Source organism: Ictalurus punctatus, chromosome 18 (assembly GCF_001660625.3).
Source record: "Ictalurus punctatus breed USDA103 chromosome 18, Coco_2.0, whole genome shotgun sequence".
NCBI lineage: Eukaryota > Metazoa > Chordata > Actinopteri > Siluriformes > Ictaluridae > Ictalurus > Ictalurus punctatus.
In genome coordinates, this window is record NC_030433.2 from 7,731,088 (window position 1) to 7,746,283 (window position 15,196).

At 40.2% G+C, this 15,196-nt stretch overlaps 1 protein-coding gene across 7 annotated transcripts in view; it reads left to right on the forward strand.

The window, feature by feature from the left end:
• Nucleotides 1–15,196, forward strand: part of LOC108278564 (probable E3 ubiquitin-protein ligase HERC1) — a 61,106-nt gene continuing 45,910 nt past the window's right edge. For all 7 annotated transcript variants that reach the window (XM_053687755.1, XM_053687749.1, XM_053687754.1 and 4 more), the window contains exons 1-7: nt 1–280; nt 5,183–6,167; nt 9,840–9,935; nt 11,175–11,360; nt 13,568–13,879; nt 14,500–14,596; nt 14,876–15,019. In XM_053687755.1, coding sequence (XP_053543730.1) covers nt 5,223–6,167; nt 9,840–9,935; nt 11,175–11,360; nt 13,568–13,879; nt 14,500–14,596; nt 14,876–15,019 — 1,780 coding nt within the window. In that variant the 5' untranslated portion in view covers nt 1–280; nt 5,183–5,222. The remainder of the gene's footprint in view (nt 281–5,182; nt 6,168–9,839; nt 9,936–11,174; nt 11,361–13,567; nt 13,880–14,499; nt 14,597–14,875; nt 15,020–15,196) is intronic.

The window sequence follows — 15,196 nt, forward strand, 5'->3', positions numbered from 1 at the left end:
TCGGAGGTTAGCGGGCTAGCGTGCTAAGCTAGCAGTTAAGCCATATTCTGTTCCACCGGGACGATTTCAAAACTAAAATTCAAACAGAATTGACTGTTGTCCAGAATATTTACGGATATAGAATCTCAGATAAGTAGCCGTAGTTGCTTGACACGAGTTATTTTGCAGGAATAATAATGATAATAATAATAATAATAAAAACAATGATAAAGGAATAGCTGCGTAAAGCTAACGTACTGGAGAGAGTGGCTGGGTGTGAATGACACCGGGAACAGAGGAGGTAGGATCTGTGTTCCGTTACATGTTCTGTTGTTTTTAAGACTTTTGGGAGAGATTTAGCGCGGATTTGGAGTCTGTATTAGATAAACAATGCTGTATTTTGAACTGTCACGTTGTTTTTTAAAGACATTTTAAGCCTTGAGCTAACGCTAACCTGGCTAAGAGCTGTCACTGTCATTAACGCCTTATTACTCATGCAGAATTTCAGCATTTATGGTTTATAAACATGTTGATATCACTGTATTCTTTATTCCAGGTCTTATTGGGTGGTGTGTGCATGTGCGTTTGCCACTTGTTTGACAGTTTTATTGTTTGTGGGTTTGATCAACTAAAATATTCATGCACAATAGTTTGCATAAAATGTTCATTCCTAATTATTTGACACCCTGAAATTAAAACTGTTCCATATCCTCACCTGTCATAGGAAAGAAAAGAAAAGAAAAAACAGCTGCACAAACATCTCAAATCTAGACCTTTCATTAAAGGTGCGGTTCGTGATTTTGGTGCTTCCACAAATTTGTTGTCTTTTGTGTTAAAAAAAAAACCCAGGATGCAACGACTAATCGACAAAATGGATCAAACTTGATAATAAAACTAGGGGAAAAAAACATGACGTGCACCACTAACATCCAACCAAAAACACATTTATAAAACATATCACAACGTGCTGTTACAGAAAATTAATCAACTCGACGACGTTTACAGTCACTCGCTTTATCACGTCGTCCTGCCGTTGATTGATTGATTGATTTTTTATTTTTACAAAAGCACACCCAATTGTGTTACGATCTAAAATCGTATCAAATATTACCTAGCACAAGCTAGCGTAGACGTTTCTGAGATACACAGCATGTATCGTGATTTATAGACTTGCTAATGATAAAAATAAAAAAGTAGAAAATATTTCAAAACCGAAAGGAGAAAAAAAATGAACTATGTAAAAATTTGAACATGTTTTTTTTTTTTTTTTAACAATATCCACGATATCTAAGAAAGGAGTATTGTGATATAATTTATAACACCATTGATATTATATCGTAATATTGAACAGCACTAGAAGAAAGGTCACAATCCACCCAAGCCAGGCTCCTTCCTTATCCTGCTGCTTCATCTGGGGGTTCATCCATGTTGTTTTTCTAGATTTGACCGGTCAAACCGTTCAATTTAATATATTGGACAATTTAATAATGACCTCTTTTTACCTTTTTAAAACCTGCTCCATCTCTGGAGGGTTCACTGAAAGTTCACTTTCATTTGTTTACAGAGGTGCTTTCAGCTTTTACAGGATTAATCATGAATAGCTGCAAGAAGTGATTAAGGGGACCAAGCATTTGTAATGGGCTGTGGCTGTTTTCATTTTGTGAGGGAGATGAGTTATGTGTTGAGCACTTTGTTACACACTTTAATTATACAACCACCTAGTGGTGGAATGACCGACCACTTCTAGAGGGCGTTTAGGGTGCAGTCTTAAACCCACCCATCACATTTTGTGTCAGTACAACACAGCATTGCTCAGTCACAAGCCCACATCCTGTATGGCGTCCTTGCATTGGTTATGAATATGAAAAAATCTTTTGATAACTTTTGTGATGCCCAATCTCAGTATCATCTGATTAAAGTTTGATGATGATTGGATTAAAGTTTGAAGAGGGCTAGGTGCAACCATTTTGAAACCATTCTGAACCAATTTGTTTGAAACTGAACTAACAGAATTGAAATTATTTGAACCGTCTGACTTTAAGAAGAACCTGAATGATCTTGCTTGAAACACTCTGAAAAGTCAGACTTGGAAGAACCAGAATACTCGGACCTGAGGAAGTCTGAACCATCAGGCTTTAAACAATCTGAACCACTGGACTTGAAACGATCAGAACCTTCGGACCTGAAGCAATCTGAACCATCAGTCTCAAAACGTTCCAAACCATCAGACTCAAAACAGCCTGAACCTTTGGATTTCAAACATCTGAACCATCATTATAGAGTTATAGGTCCTATTGTGGTGACATAGTTTTTAGGATCCACACCTTAAAATTGGTGCCAAACCGTTTGGCTCAATGCTGAATCGGTCTACGCTAATAATCTCCCAATGCCTGTGGTGCTTGGACCCCTAAGTAATCTCATGTATTAATATTGTGAACAGACATAAACTAATATATCCGATCCACATTACCAGAATTAATATAGACTTTCATTGCAGCCAGATTTCTTACCCTTGCCCTTCTCCACCCACAAATGTCCTGACGGTAAATCTGTCCTTGGCGTGTGAGGGACTGGCATGTCGCCGAGGTTCTGACATCCTGTGAAACATGATCGGAGTCCCACAAAGTCAAGGCCGTAGTCCTCACATTAGCCACGGCTCTCTCTGTTGTTAAAGACGGTATTGTCAGACATTCCGCTCGCTGTTAGAAGTCAGCAGTAGCGTCGAGTCCTCATCACGCTCCAGCATGGTTAGTGTAAATAGCTATTAAAAATACTATATGGTTCTACGCAAAACAATTGTAACGACAGCATTTACAGTATAGAATTTCTGGAAGTCCCTTGTTAAATTGATGACGTTCTAGGCATTGGTATCTAATCTAATTGAAATATTTTGGCAAACATTATAGAGAAATGTACGTTATCGGTACTCCAAAGAGAGCAATGTAATCATTGAAGAGCACAAAGCATTAAGAAAGGAATATATTACGATGCGGTGTGCTGTTAGAGGAAGATAATCAACAACAGCAGGCTGGTGTGATGAAGTGGAGTTACTGTTACCACCCCGAAGTTGATTATTTTCCCATAACGGCACGTCCCGAATTGGTTCGTTCCTCTTATAATCGACAATTTGTTAAATAAGGACATGTCACGATTTTTATCCATTTATAGTTAAGTTTAATGCTGCGGAATGTCCGAAAACCAGGTTAGTTCATGTTCTCGCTTACATTATAGCAGCTATAAATAGGCCTACTCTCAAAGCTTGTCTTTTTTTTTTTTCTAAAGGACAACGTGCTGTAGCTTGTCATGTTACCGAGAAACATATGTTACAAAGCACTGACACTGGAGACTCCTTCAAAAAAAAATTTTACATGAATGATTCCTTACCCTTCACTACATCAACTATGACACATATTTCTTTGTTAAATCTGTTAAATCAGTTTATTATTAGGTTTAGATTACCATACAAGTCCCTGTGAATTAGCTGTTACTATAGTAACAGTAAAGTATTATTGTAAATAAGGGGAAATTGTGCTCCACAAGTGAACTCCATTTCTTATTTTTACCCTTGCTGGTCTAAAATAATTAACTACTTAACACTGGTATTAATAGTAACACCAGGTCCTGCACGTGCTCTGTAAATCTAAATCTGGAATTATAATGAGGTTAAAGTGTCATGGCAGTCATGTTATTTGAGCTCCTCAAAGTGTGGTTCTCTCTCAGAGATTTCTCTCAGTTTTATTCTCACGTCTCCGTATATGAACACCACACACCACCTTCATGAGCGTCGAGCTGATCGAGTCCTGGCTCGTCCTAGAGCTAAAGCTTTGAGATGCTTCCTGTTATATTTTTATACTTAGAGAAACTGTATAGCAGCAGTGGTATAATAAATTCCTGGGTGCAGTCCACGGAGCGAGAGAGTGAGAAGTGTCTGGAGCTAGGATTTCTGGGTAATGTTCTTCTTTGCTATTAAGCAGGGCACGGCAGGAAGTCATCCTAAGATGATAAGCATCTAGATTAAGAACCGCATCTGATTAATTTATACGGCTAACGGGAAGTGGGTAAACAGCTGGATCGCAAACCAGACTACGCAACAACAACAACAACAACCTCAACAACAGCAACAACACTAATAATAATAATAATAATAATAATACAGTGCCTTTTTCAGATCCAAGATTGATCTCAGGAAATGAATATTTCACTATATATTTAAAATCTATTTGTAATTCTAATTGTTGCTTATTTAAGCTATTAATTAAGTTATTAATATTGATTAAAATTAATGTTATTTAAGTGATTAATTTAAATTACTTTTAGTAGGTGATTTTGTTAATAAATATATACATTTATGAATGTAATTTTGCTAAATACTTTTATACAGGGAATTTTTAAATGTACTGAGTATTTTTAAAAGATGAATTTTTAAAAGTAAAATAAATTTTAAAGATTAATTTTAAATGTACTCATTACTTTTAAAAGATTTTATTTAAATGTAGTGATTATTACTTTGGAAAAATTTTTAATGTAATGATTACTTTTAAAAGATTAATTTTAAACATACTGATTCATTTTAAAAGATAATTTTTAAATATACTGATTACTTTTAAAATTGTTTTTTTTAATCTACTGATTACTTTTAAAGATTAATTTTAAATGTACTGCTTACTTTTAAAATATATTTTTTTAATGCACTGATTACTTTAAAAATAATTTTTAAATCTGTTGATTACTTTTAAAGAATAATTTTAAATGTACTAATTACTTTTAAAAGATAATTTTTAAAAATGTACTGATTACTTTAAAAAGTTAAACTTTTAAAGGTACTAATTAGGTTTTAAAGGTAAGATACAATCTGGGGATCAATCTTGATGGGTACTGAATTTAGTAAAAAGTGATTATTGAAAAACACTGATTACTTTTAATAGGTGAGTTTTGACAGGCACTGATTTATTTGAATGGGTGCTGATAAGTTTTTAAATATGAGTTTAATATGTGAAAGGTAATAATACTTCTAAGTAGAGAGTTTTGCCCAGCGTGTCAATCAGCTAAAATGCACGATATGCTTGTGGCTACCAGTTTAGCCATTTGGAGTAAAAGTAAAATTGTATATACTGAATTTTTTAACTGAATTTAGTTTGGTTGTTTGAGGGTATGCTGCAGTTGGCTACTCAGGTACTCAGTTCTGAATGTTTTTTCTCCTTAGCTGTGTGCCCCCTGGGTGTGTGTGAGGATAATGCTCAGCCATGGTGCCTTGTCAGACGCACGTCATGCTGAAGTGGCAGGAGCACCTGAACAGCTCCTGGGCGGCAGAGGACAGCACGCAGACCGCCACTCGAAACGGCGCCTCCTCTCTCTACGCCAAGCTGCTCCACCACAAGGAGGCGATGGCTCTGGCACTGCCCGTCCAGGACTTGCTAGGTCCACGCCTTCCCGACTTCCAGCACGAATCCAGTGCCAATGAGGAACGCGACGAGTACCTGCGGGCGCTCCTGCGTAGCCAGCGCTGCCTCGGCCATCGCGTCCTTGCCCACTGGCCTTTCTCCATCTCTTTGCATCAACGTCTTGTGGCACTGCAAAGGATCTACTACGCCCTTCATACCAAGTACCACGACCGCTACCGCAATCCTCCTCCGCCCCAGCCGGGCTCCTCTGGGCCAGACGGGGGCGCTCTGGAGCCGGTTTCCGATCCGCATCAGTCGGGCATCAGGGGCAGGACGACCTCCGGAACGGACGTACTAATCGAAATGGGCGTACGTACGGGACTAAGCCTCCTGTTTGCTCTGCTGAGGCAGAACTGGCAGCGTGGGAACCTCGAGGACGTCACCTTGTGCAATGACGTCCTCAGCACGGCTCGGTCGGTGCTGTCGGCTCTGCCGCCGCTCTCGCTAGCTAACGAGAACAAGATGGCGCCGGTGGGGCTGGAATGCATGGCGCAGGTGGGCAACTTTCTGAAGAAGACGGCGGTGAGCGGGCGAGGAGCGGACCCGGCCGGGCGGCGCCTGGCACTCGAACTCCTCCTGAGCATCGCCGTGCAGAGAGGAGCCCTGCGCTTCCTGCTGGAGTGGGTGGAGGTGGCCCTAGCGGCTACGTCGTCATCTTCTTCCACACCCTCGTGTTCATCTTCAGAGCCTTTGGCCGTCAGTTATGAGCTCATCGTTCAGAACCTGCAGCAGATGCGACAGTGCTCGGTATGTGTTTGAATTTTTCTCAGCAGATTCGTCATAACAACAAACCCATCACAGGGAAAAAAAGCCTAACAGGTGTATTAGTATTTGTATCGTAATTAAAGGGGCAGTTTGAAATTTTGGCATCTTTAGCATCTTTCGCTGCCTGCAGTATGAGTAAGTAACTCAATAACCAACTCTGTTTATAGTACGGAAAGTAGGGAAAGGGGTAAAAAAAAGGGGCAGAAAAAGGTCAACCGCACCCTGAAACAAGAAAATATTGCCAATCACATTTTTAACGATATTTTTGTAGAGTTTATGATTATTCTAGATTTAGATAGGCTTTTAAAAATGTTAAAACAGATTACACCATTAAAGGTGTGACCACTAACCTTGCCTGGACTCCTAACGTTTTTTAATCTTCTTAATTACTTAAATAAATTCCATAATTTGTTTTTGATTTGCAGACAGTAACCCCATTAGCTGTAAAAAAAAAAAAACCTTTAACAAAACAAAAACTTCTCGTTACAGATTTATTATATATTTATTATTACATAATCCATCTTAAAAATCCGTAGGATAAAATTTTTGCTATTTATTTGAGCCATAGGGCTTTTTCTATGCTATTTAAAATATTTATAATAACTTCTCTAGATGGCTAAAGGTTGCTAGGATGTTGCTAGGTGGATTTTGTAGTATCCCATTTGGTTGCTAGGGTGTTGCTACCAGGTTGCTATGATATAATCCAGTAGGTTGCTAGGGTGTTGCTAGGTGGTTGCTATGGTATTTTAGTAGGTTGTTAATGTGTTGTCAAGGTAGTTGTTCTGTCCCAGCTGGTTGCTAAGGTAGTGCTTGTTGGTTGCTGTGGTATTCCAGCTGGTTGCTAGGGTGTATCTAGGTTGTTGCTAAGGAATCTCCGGTTGCTAGCATGTTAATTGGTTGCTATCTCATTCCATCTGTTTGCTAGGGATTCTAGTTGGTCGCTATGCTATCCCAGCTGGTATGCTAGGGTGTTGCAGGTGGGTTCCATGATATTCCATCTGCTTTCTAGGGCATTGCCAGGTTGTTCCTATAATATTTTAGGGGGTTGCTAGCTGGTTGCTATGATTATTCCAGGTGGTTGTTACAGTGTTTCAATGGGTTGCTAGGGTATTGCTAGCTGGTTGCTGTGGTATTCCAAATGGTTGTTATAGTGTTCCAGAGGGTTGCTAGGGTATGGCTAGCTGGTTGTGTGGTATTCCAGGTGGTTGTTATAGGGATTCAGGGGGTTGCTAGCTGGTTGTGTGGTATTCCAGGTGGTTGTTATAGGGATTCAGGGGGTTGCTAGCTGGTTGTGTGGTATTCCAGGTGGTTGTTATAGTGTTCCAGGGGGTTGCTAGGGTATGGCTAGCTGGTTGCTGTGGTATTCCAGGTGGTTGGTATAGTGTTTCAGGGGGTTGCTAGGGTATTGCTATCTGGTTGCTGTAGTATTCCAGGTGGTTGGTATAGTGTTTCAGGGCAGGCGGTTGCTAGGGTATTGCTATCTGGTTGCTGCAGTATTCCAGGTGGTTGATATAGTGTTTCAGGGGGTTGCTAGGGTATTGCTATCTGGTTGCTGAAGTATTCCTGGTGGTTGGTATAGTGTTTCAGGCCAGGGGGTTGCTAGAGTATGGCTAGCTGGTTGCTGTGGTATTCCAGGTGGTTGCTAGGGTGTTTCAGGGGGTTGCTAGGGTATTGCTAGCCGCTTTCTGTGGTATTCCAGGTGGCTGCTATGATGTCCTAACTGGTTGCTGTGGTGTATCTAGTTGGTTGCTAACGAATCTCACTTGTTTGCCAGTGTGTTAATTGGTTGCTATCTCATTCCAGCCAGTTGTCGTGGTTTCAGTAGTCTCGAATTGTCTGAAAGGCAGAACCAGCAAAAAATTTCCTATGTAGTCCAATTGGTGGTGGTGGCAGGGGGGTTCGTGAGTCATGTTTTCTACCGTTATCATCAACGAAACCGAAGACCCCTGACTGTGCTTCATGGAACCTTTGAGAACCTTTAAGAACCCTTGAGAACCTTTCAGAACCCAGGGTTCTACTGGTACACTTTAGCGCATGTGAATTGTTATAGATTTGTATTAGTGAGTGCGAGCAGCACACTAATGCAGATCAGATTACAGATGTGTAGCTAATGGATCCCATGTGGTATACGTAATGGATGAAGCACACACACACACACACACACACACACACACACACACACACACACACTTCCATTCAGTTTCTCTTCAGGTGAGCACTTTGTTCTGGTACTACTGCATTAGTGCTCTTATTGAACAAGATTGCACGCCTTTCCACCTTCGCTCCTCTCTTGCTCCTCTCCTCTTCTCAGACCACTTCTCCGTTCTCTAAATCTTTTTTCCCGTCTTCACGCTCTTGGCTCTTGGCCCAGTTCTGAAAGCTTCTGGCTAGAGTCGGCTGATTCTCTTAATTGACGGCCCGTAACCTGCCTGTTTTCCCCTCGAGTTTTGTAGATTTACGCATCGCGACACAAAACACACCGCATTTAATCCTGCAGAGCATTCAGAGCCGAGTCATTAATCATTTACCGCTTAAATAAATTATTTTTAATTTAAAAGTCAAAAAAACTTTAAGGCTTGTTAAGGTTTTATTGGCAGCACAAGCCTTGCCAGAGGTTGTAAATGAAAGCATTTTCTAGTAGGGGCGGACGATATGACCAAAAATATCACATCATGATACTTTGGTTTAGTAAAAAAACTACCAACAAAAATAAATAAATACGTAAAGTAAAATAATGAAAAGAAATGTCTCCAGTGTTTCCCAACTAATTACATTCAACAGAAAATTATTTTAATTTATTTTTAAAAAATTCTAGTAATTTGTTAAATAAATAAAATACATAAAGTAATTATTTCTTTATTTATTTTCTTTGACATTTTTAAAGGTTCAGTATCAAATTAATTGCGTCCAATCAGAGAACATTGTTAGATAAAGATATATTGGTTATATACAGTGATATGTATGTGCGATATTGTGACATAATTTATCACGATATTAGTACTATGTCATCATATCGCCGGTCCTATCTTACAGCAATATTAAAGCGGTAAAAAACAAAAGAGAGATCGGCCAAGAGATCATCCGCCATTTTGTTTTCCGAGCAGAGAGGCTTCAGAAAACGTGGCGTCATTTCCAGTAAGTCAACATCGTGAGCATCGATGCTTTTTGCCATGCATTGTGCACCGGAATCATTTTGCGATTGAGACAGAACTTAAAAATGGCCGACTCCCTGATCAGTTCCCCTTCACTACTGACCTGCAGAGCCGATCGAGACGCGCCCTCAGACTGACACCGGAGACTCTTTCCGTAAATGTTGAGTCGATTACCGAAAGTTCAAAGATATAAATACCAGATCAAAGATTACACACGTTTTTTTTGTTTTTGTTTTTTAAAATCCCTTTGAATGAACTGTTACTATAGCAATGATAACGTACTCGAACGTTAATATAAACTACCATCAGAGCTGCTGTTATAGGAAATTAATCAGCACCTTCTGACCAATCAGGATTGAGAACAGCGAGGCAAGATAAAACATTTTATCGCAAAATAACATTGGTCTAATTTGCATATTCATGTATATTCAATGAACTTTCTGTGGTTGCTGTAGTAGTAAAAAAACATCATGCGGTTTTTGTTTGTTGTTTACATTTGCAGGGTTTCCGTGGTGACCTCATCAACACTCAGGTGCTTAAGAAGGACGCAGATGGACTCTGCAGTCTCTCCCATGTAGCACTGTGTCTCCTCGAGGAGGTGTGTCTCTGTGTGTGTGTGTGTGTGTGTGTGTGTGTGTGTGTGTGTGTGTGTGTGTGTTTGGCCTTGATTAAAGCCTCCTGCAGTTTCCTTATGTTGGCGCTCCTTGTAGGAGACTTTGATGTTCTGAAATGCTTTATTATATATAGTTTGCAGTAAGGGTGAGTGATATGACAAAAATATCAAATATATTACGATACTTTAATACATGATACATTTGTAAATAAGGCTGGGCGATATAGATATAATATCGATATTGTGATAAATGATTACACGATACACTTTTTCTGAGATATCGTTGGTATGGTGATGTATTTTTTTTTTGTTTTTAATCATTACCAGTACTGAATTGATGGCATCAATTTGACGTCATTTAAAAAAAAAAATCTTTGTCTTTGCAGGCGTTAAAGAAAAGTATCATCAAAGTCATTTTAATGTTTTTTTTGTTTGTTTTTGTTTTTTTACTACTGTTTTGTGGACTGTTTGTTAGCTAAGTTATATATCGCGATATGCATATCATGTATCGTAGAAATGTCCTCAAGTATCGTGATGGGATATTTTTGTCATATCACCCAGCCCTAATTGTAAGCAAAACGCCAGCAAAACTGCAACATTGCTTTAAAAAAAAATCATTGTCATGCTACATATAACATCTACTTCTAAAAAATTTCTAAATATTGACATTGAAAGAAGAAAAACTTTTTTCAGTCTGCATACGTTAACACTTTCTGTATTTTTCACGTTTTTGTTTTCTTTGTCAGAAAATGACCATTTTTATATATTTTTTTAATATGATAAAAAAAATTATTGTTATTACTCACAATAATATAATTTAGACCGCTACAAATTTTGTCTGCTCACATATTTTGTCTTACATATATTTTCTTTTAAACACGGCACCCCCTACTAGTCATGTTTCATTTAGTTTTTATTCCGTTAGCTTACATTCACATTAGCCCACAAGAGACAACAAGCTAGCAACCGTTAGAGGACAAAAATCGTATTATGGTCTAGACGATACAGTCCTGTAAGTCCAGGATTGTAGGAGGAAAATGGAAAAACGGCGAAACAAAAAGGTTTTATTTACAAATTTTGCTTAAAACGTCCACCATTTTGTCACAGCATACAAATTCTTATGAGTAGAACTGTTTGGATTTGTTCTTCCTCACTTAGGTGCATCATAATAAAGTTCTGTACATTTTTTTTGTGTGTGTGTGTGTGTGTGTGTGTGTGTTTCAGATCTGCACGCTGGCCTCTAGCTGTCTGAGCTCATGCAGCGCGGGGACGTCGTGTCCCGGCTCCGAGGTCGATGCCCTGGTGAAGGTGTTCGTTTGGGGCAGTAACAGCAGTCACCAGCTGGCCGAGGGAACGCTGGAGAAAATCCTCCAGCCCAAACTCGCACAGGGCTTCAGTGACGCACAAGTGGTACAGTCTTCTAAAAATGGTCGTCTTCTAAATTAATTAATTAATTGATTAATTAATTAAGATACCAGAAGATGTAATTTCTCCTTTGTACACTATTGCTAGTTCCAGCTAACTAGTATTATATCAGAGTAATAATACATACACTATGAGAAACAATTTTTCTTTTCACAAAACACACCGTGTCACACTGTTACAGGAAAATAATCAACGATGAGGCGGTGTGATGAAGCATGGTTATTGTTACCAATATTGGCGAAGTTTTCAATAACAACGCGTCCCAATGTCTTTTATTCCTCTTACACCTCAGCAGTGTGAAAGGACATAAGGGCATTTCTAATTAGCATATTAATGCATATTTATAAATTCTTTGTAAGGGTTCAAGTCACACAGTATGAAAAATGCAATAAAATTAATAGTTTTTGTCTGGTAATTATTTTATTTAAATGTGTGTGTGTGTGTGTGTATATACATGTGTGTATATATATATATATATATATATATATATATATATATATATATATATATATATATATATATACAGTATCCCAAAAAAGTAAGTACACCCCTCACATTTGTGTAAATATTTGATGATATTTTTTCATGTGACAACACTGAAGAAATGACACTTTGCTACAATGTAAAGTAGTGAGTGTACAGCTTGTGTAACAGTGTAAATTTGCTGTCCCCTCAAAATAACTCAACACACAGCCTTTAATGTCTAAACCGCTGACAACAAAAGTGAGTACACCCCTAAGTGAAAATGTCCAAATTGGGCCCAAAGTGTCAATATTTTGTCTGGCACCATTATTTTCCAGCACTGCCTTACCCTTCTTGGGCATGGAGTTCACAAGTTGCCATTGGAGTCCTCTTCCACTCCTCCATGACGACATCACGGAGCTGGTGGAGGTTAGAGACCTTGTGCTCCTCCACTTTCTGTTTGAGGATGCCCGACAGATGCTCAATAGGGTTTAGGTCTGGAGACATGCTTGGCCAGTCCATCACCTTCACCCTCAGCTTCTTTAGCTAGACAGTGGTCGTCTTGGAGGTGTGTTTGGGGTCGTTGTCATGCTGGAATACTGCGTACTGATCATGCTCTGCTTCAGTATGTCACAGTACATGCTGGCTTTCATGGTTCCCTCAATGAACAATAGCTCCCCAGTGCCGGCTGCACTCATGCAGCCCCAGATCATGACACTCCCACCACCATGCTTGACTGTAGGAAAGACACACTTGTCTTTGTACTCCTCACCTGGTTGCCCCCATACACGCTTGACACCATCTGAACCAAATAAGTTTATCTTGGTCTCATCAGACCACAGGACATGGTTCCAGTAATCCATGTCCTTAGTCTGCTTGTTTTCAGCAAACTGTTTGCGGGCTTTCTTGTGCATCATCTTTAGAAGAGGCTTCCTTCTGGGACGACAGCCATGCAGACCAATTTGATGCAGTGTGCGGCGTATGGTCTGAGCACTGACAGGCTGACCCCCCACCCCTTCAACCTCTGCAGCAATGCTGGCAGCACTCATACGTCTATTTCCCAAACACAACCTCTGGATATGATGCTGAGCACGTGCACTCAACTTCTTTGGCCGACCATGGCGAGGCCTGTTCTGAGTGGAACCTGTCCTGTTAAACCGCTGTATGGTCTTGGCCACCGTGCTGCAGCTCAGTGTCAGGGTCTTGGCAATCTTCCTATAGCCTAGGCCATCTTTATGTAGAGCAACAATTCTTTTTTTCAGATCCTCAGAGAGTTCTTTACCATGAGGTGCCATGTTGAACTTCCAGTGACCAGTATGAGGGAGTGTGAGAGCGATGACACCAAATTTAACACACCTCCCCAGTCACACCTGAGACCTTGTAACACTAACAAGTCACATGACGCCGGGGAGGGAAAATGGCTAATTGGGCCCAATTTGGACATTTTCACTTAGGGGTGTACTCACATTTGTTGCCAGCGGTTTAGACATTAATGGCTGTGTGTTGAGTGATTTTGAGGGGACAGCAAATTTACACTGTTACACAAGCTGTACACTCACTACTTTACATTGTAGCAAAGTGTCATTTCTTCAGTGTTGTCACATGAAAAGATACAATCAAATATTTACAAAAATGTGAGGGGTGTACTCACTTTTGTGAGATATATATATATATATATATATATATATATATATATATATATATACACATACATACGTATATGCGTGCAGATAGAGGCGGGGCAGTACTGCACGTTCTCCGTGTCATCAGACGGCTCCGTCAGGGCTTGCGGGAAAGGCAGCTACGGCCGCCTCGGCCTTGGAGACTCCAACAACCAGTCGGTCCCCAAAAAGCTGGTGCTGGACCCTCCACGCTGCATGAGGAAGGTGTCCTCGTCCAAAGGCTCGGATGGACACACGCTGGCTGTCACGGTCGAAGGAGAAGTGTTCAGCTGGGGCGACGGAGACTATGGCAAGCTGGGCCACGGGAACAGCGCCACCCAAAAATACCCCAAAATCATACAGGGACCCCTGCTGGGGAAGGTGAGGAGGAACAGTCCGGGTCTGACACTTACAGTACCACACACCAGGTTTATTACACACGGCTAACCCTATAGGTCACTTCTGAGGCATAGAATTATCATCCGAAGCCCTTCTGTCGCTATGCAGAAAGTATTTGCCCCCCTGATGGGCGAAGCTCAGCTGAATGGTGGATTTTTAAGTGTTTATGCATTAATGTGCAATAAACAGTTTTTAAAAATAACAATAAGGGCATATTTCAGTGTAATTATCCTTTTACAAATGGGTTGTCTGATGTTCACGCGGCCGACATTTTCTCTGTTGATTTGGCTCAATGTTGAGGATAGTACCAGCCAAAAAGGAAAATAATCAAAATGTTGTATTTAATCCTGTCAAATGATAATCAGCGTTAACATTGCTTATAAAGTGTTCGATCCGACACTGCGTTGTAAACCTGTTTAGTCGTATTGGGTTACTTAAATACCCATAATTAAGTGCTCCTAAATGTAAACATCATGTGTTTGGAGAAACCCTAGTTTCAGACCGTTGTGCAAGTGCTGTAGAGGGTGTGGCTCAAACCTGAGATTCAGATATTAAGGAATTCTAAATTGTTTTTCTCTCTTATCATCTGCTGCTGCTGCCAGGTGGTGGTGTGTGTTTCCGCTGGATACAGACACAGCGCAGCCGTGACCAACGATGGAGAGCTGTACACCTGGGGAGAGGGAGACTTCGGCCGCCTCGGTATACCTCTCTCTCTCTCTATCTACCCCATTCTATCTCTCTCTACCCCTCTCTCACTATACCTCCCTCTCTCTATCTCTCTCTCTCTCTCTCTCTCTCTCTATATATATATATATATATATATATATATATATATACCTCCCTGGTGAGAATATATATCGCTGCTGAGAATCATTTTATTTTTCAGAATATCGCTCTGTCTAATAACACACACTCTCTCACAGTGTCTCTCTCTCTCTCGCTCTCTCTCTCTCTCTCTCTCTCTCTCTCTTTCTCTAGGCCACAGTGACAGTCACAGCCGGAATGTTCCGACCCTGGTGAAGGACATCAGCGGCGTGGGCCAGGCGGCGTGCGGCAGCTCACACACCGTGGCCGTGGCTCAGGACGGACGCGTTGTCTGGTCATTCGGGGGAGGAGACAACGGTCAGTTACACAACACACACAATCTGCTTCACACGTCCCTTACTCAAAAAAAAAAAGTGTTGATATGTATGTGATAAAGTCCCAGTTATGCACAGCAGTCATCATTGGAAGCATTTATTTCACTGAATATTTATAGATTATATTTTTAAATATATTTTATTATCCTGAAGTTCCTCC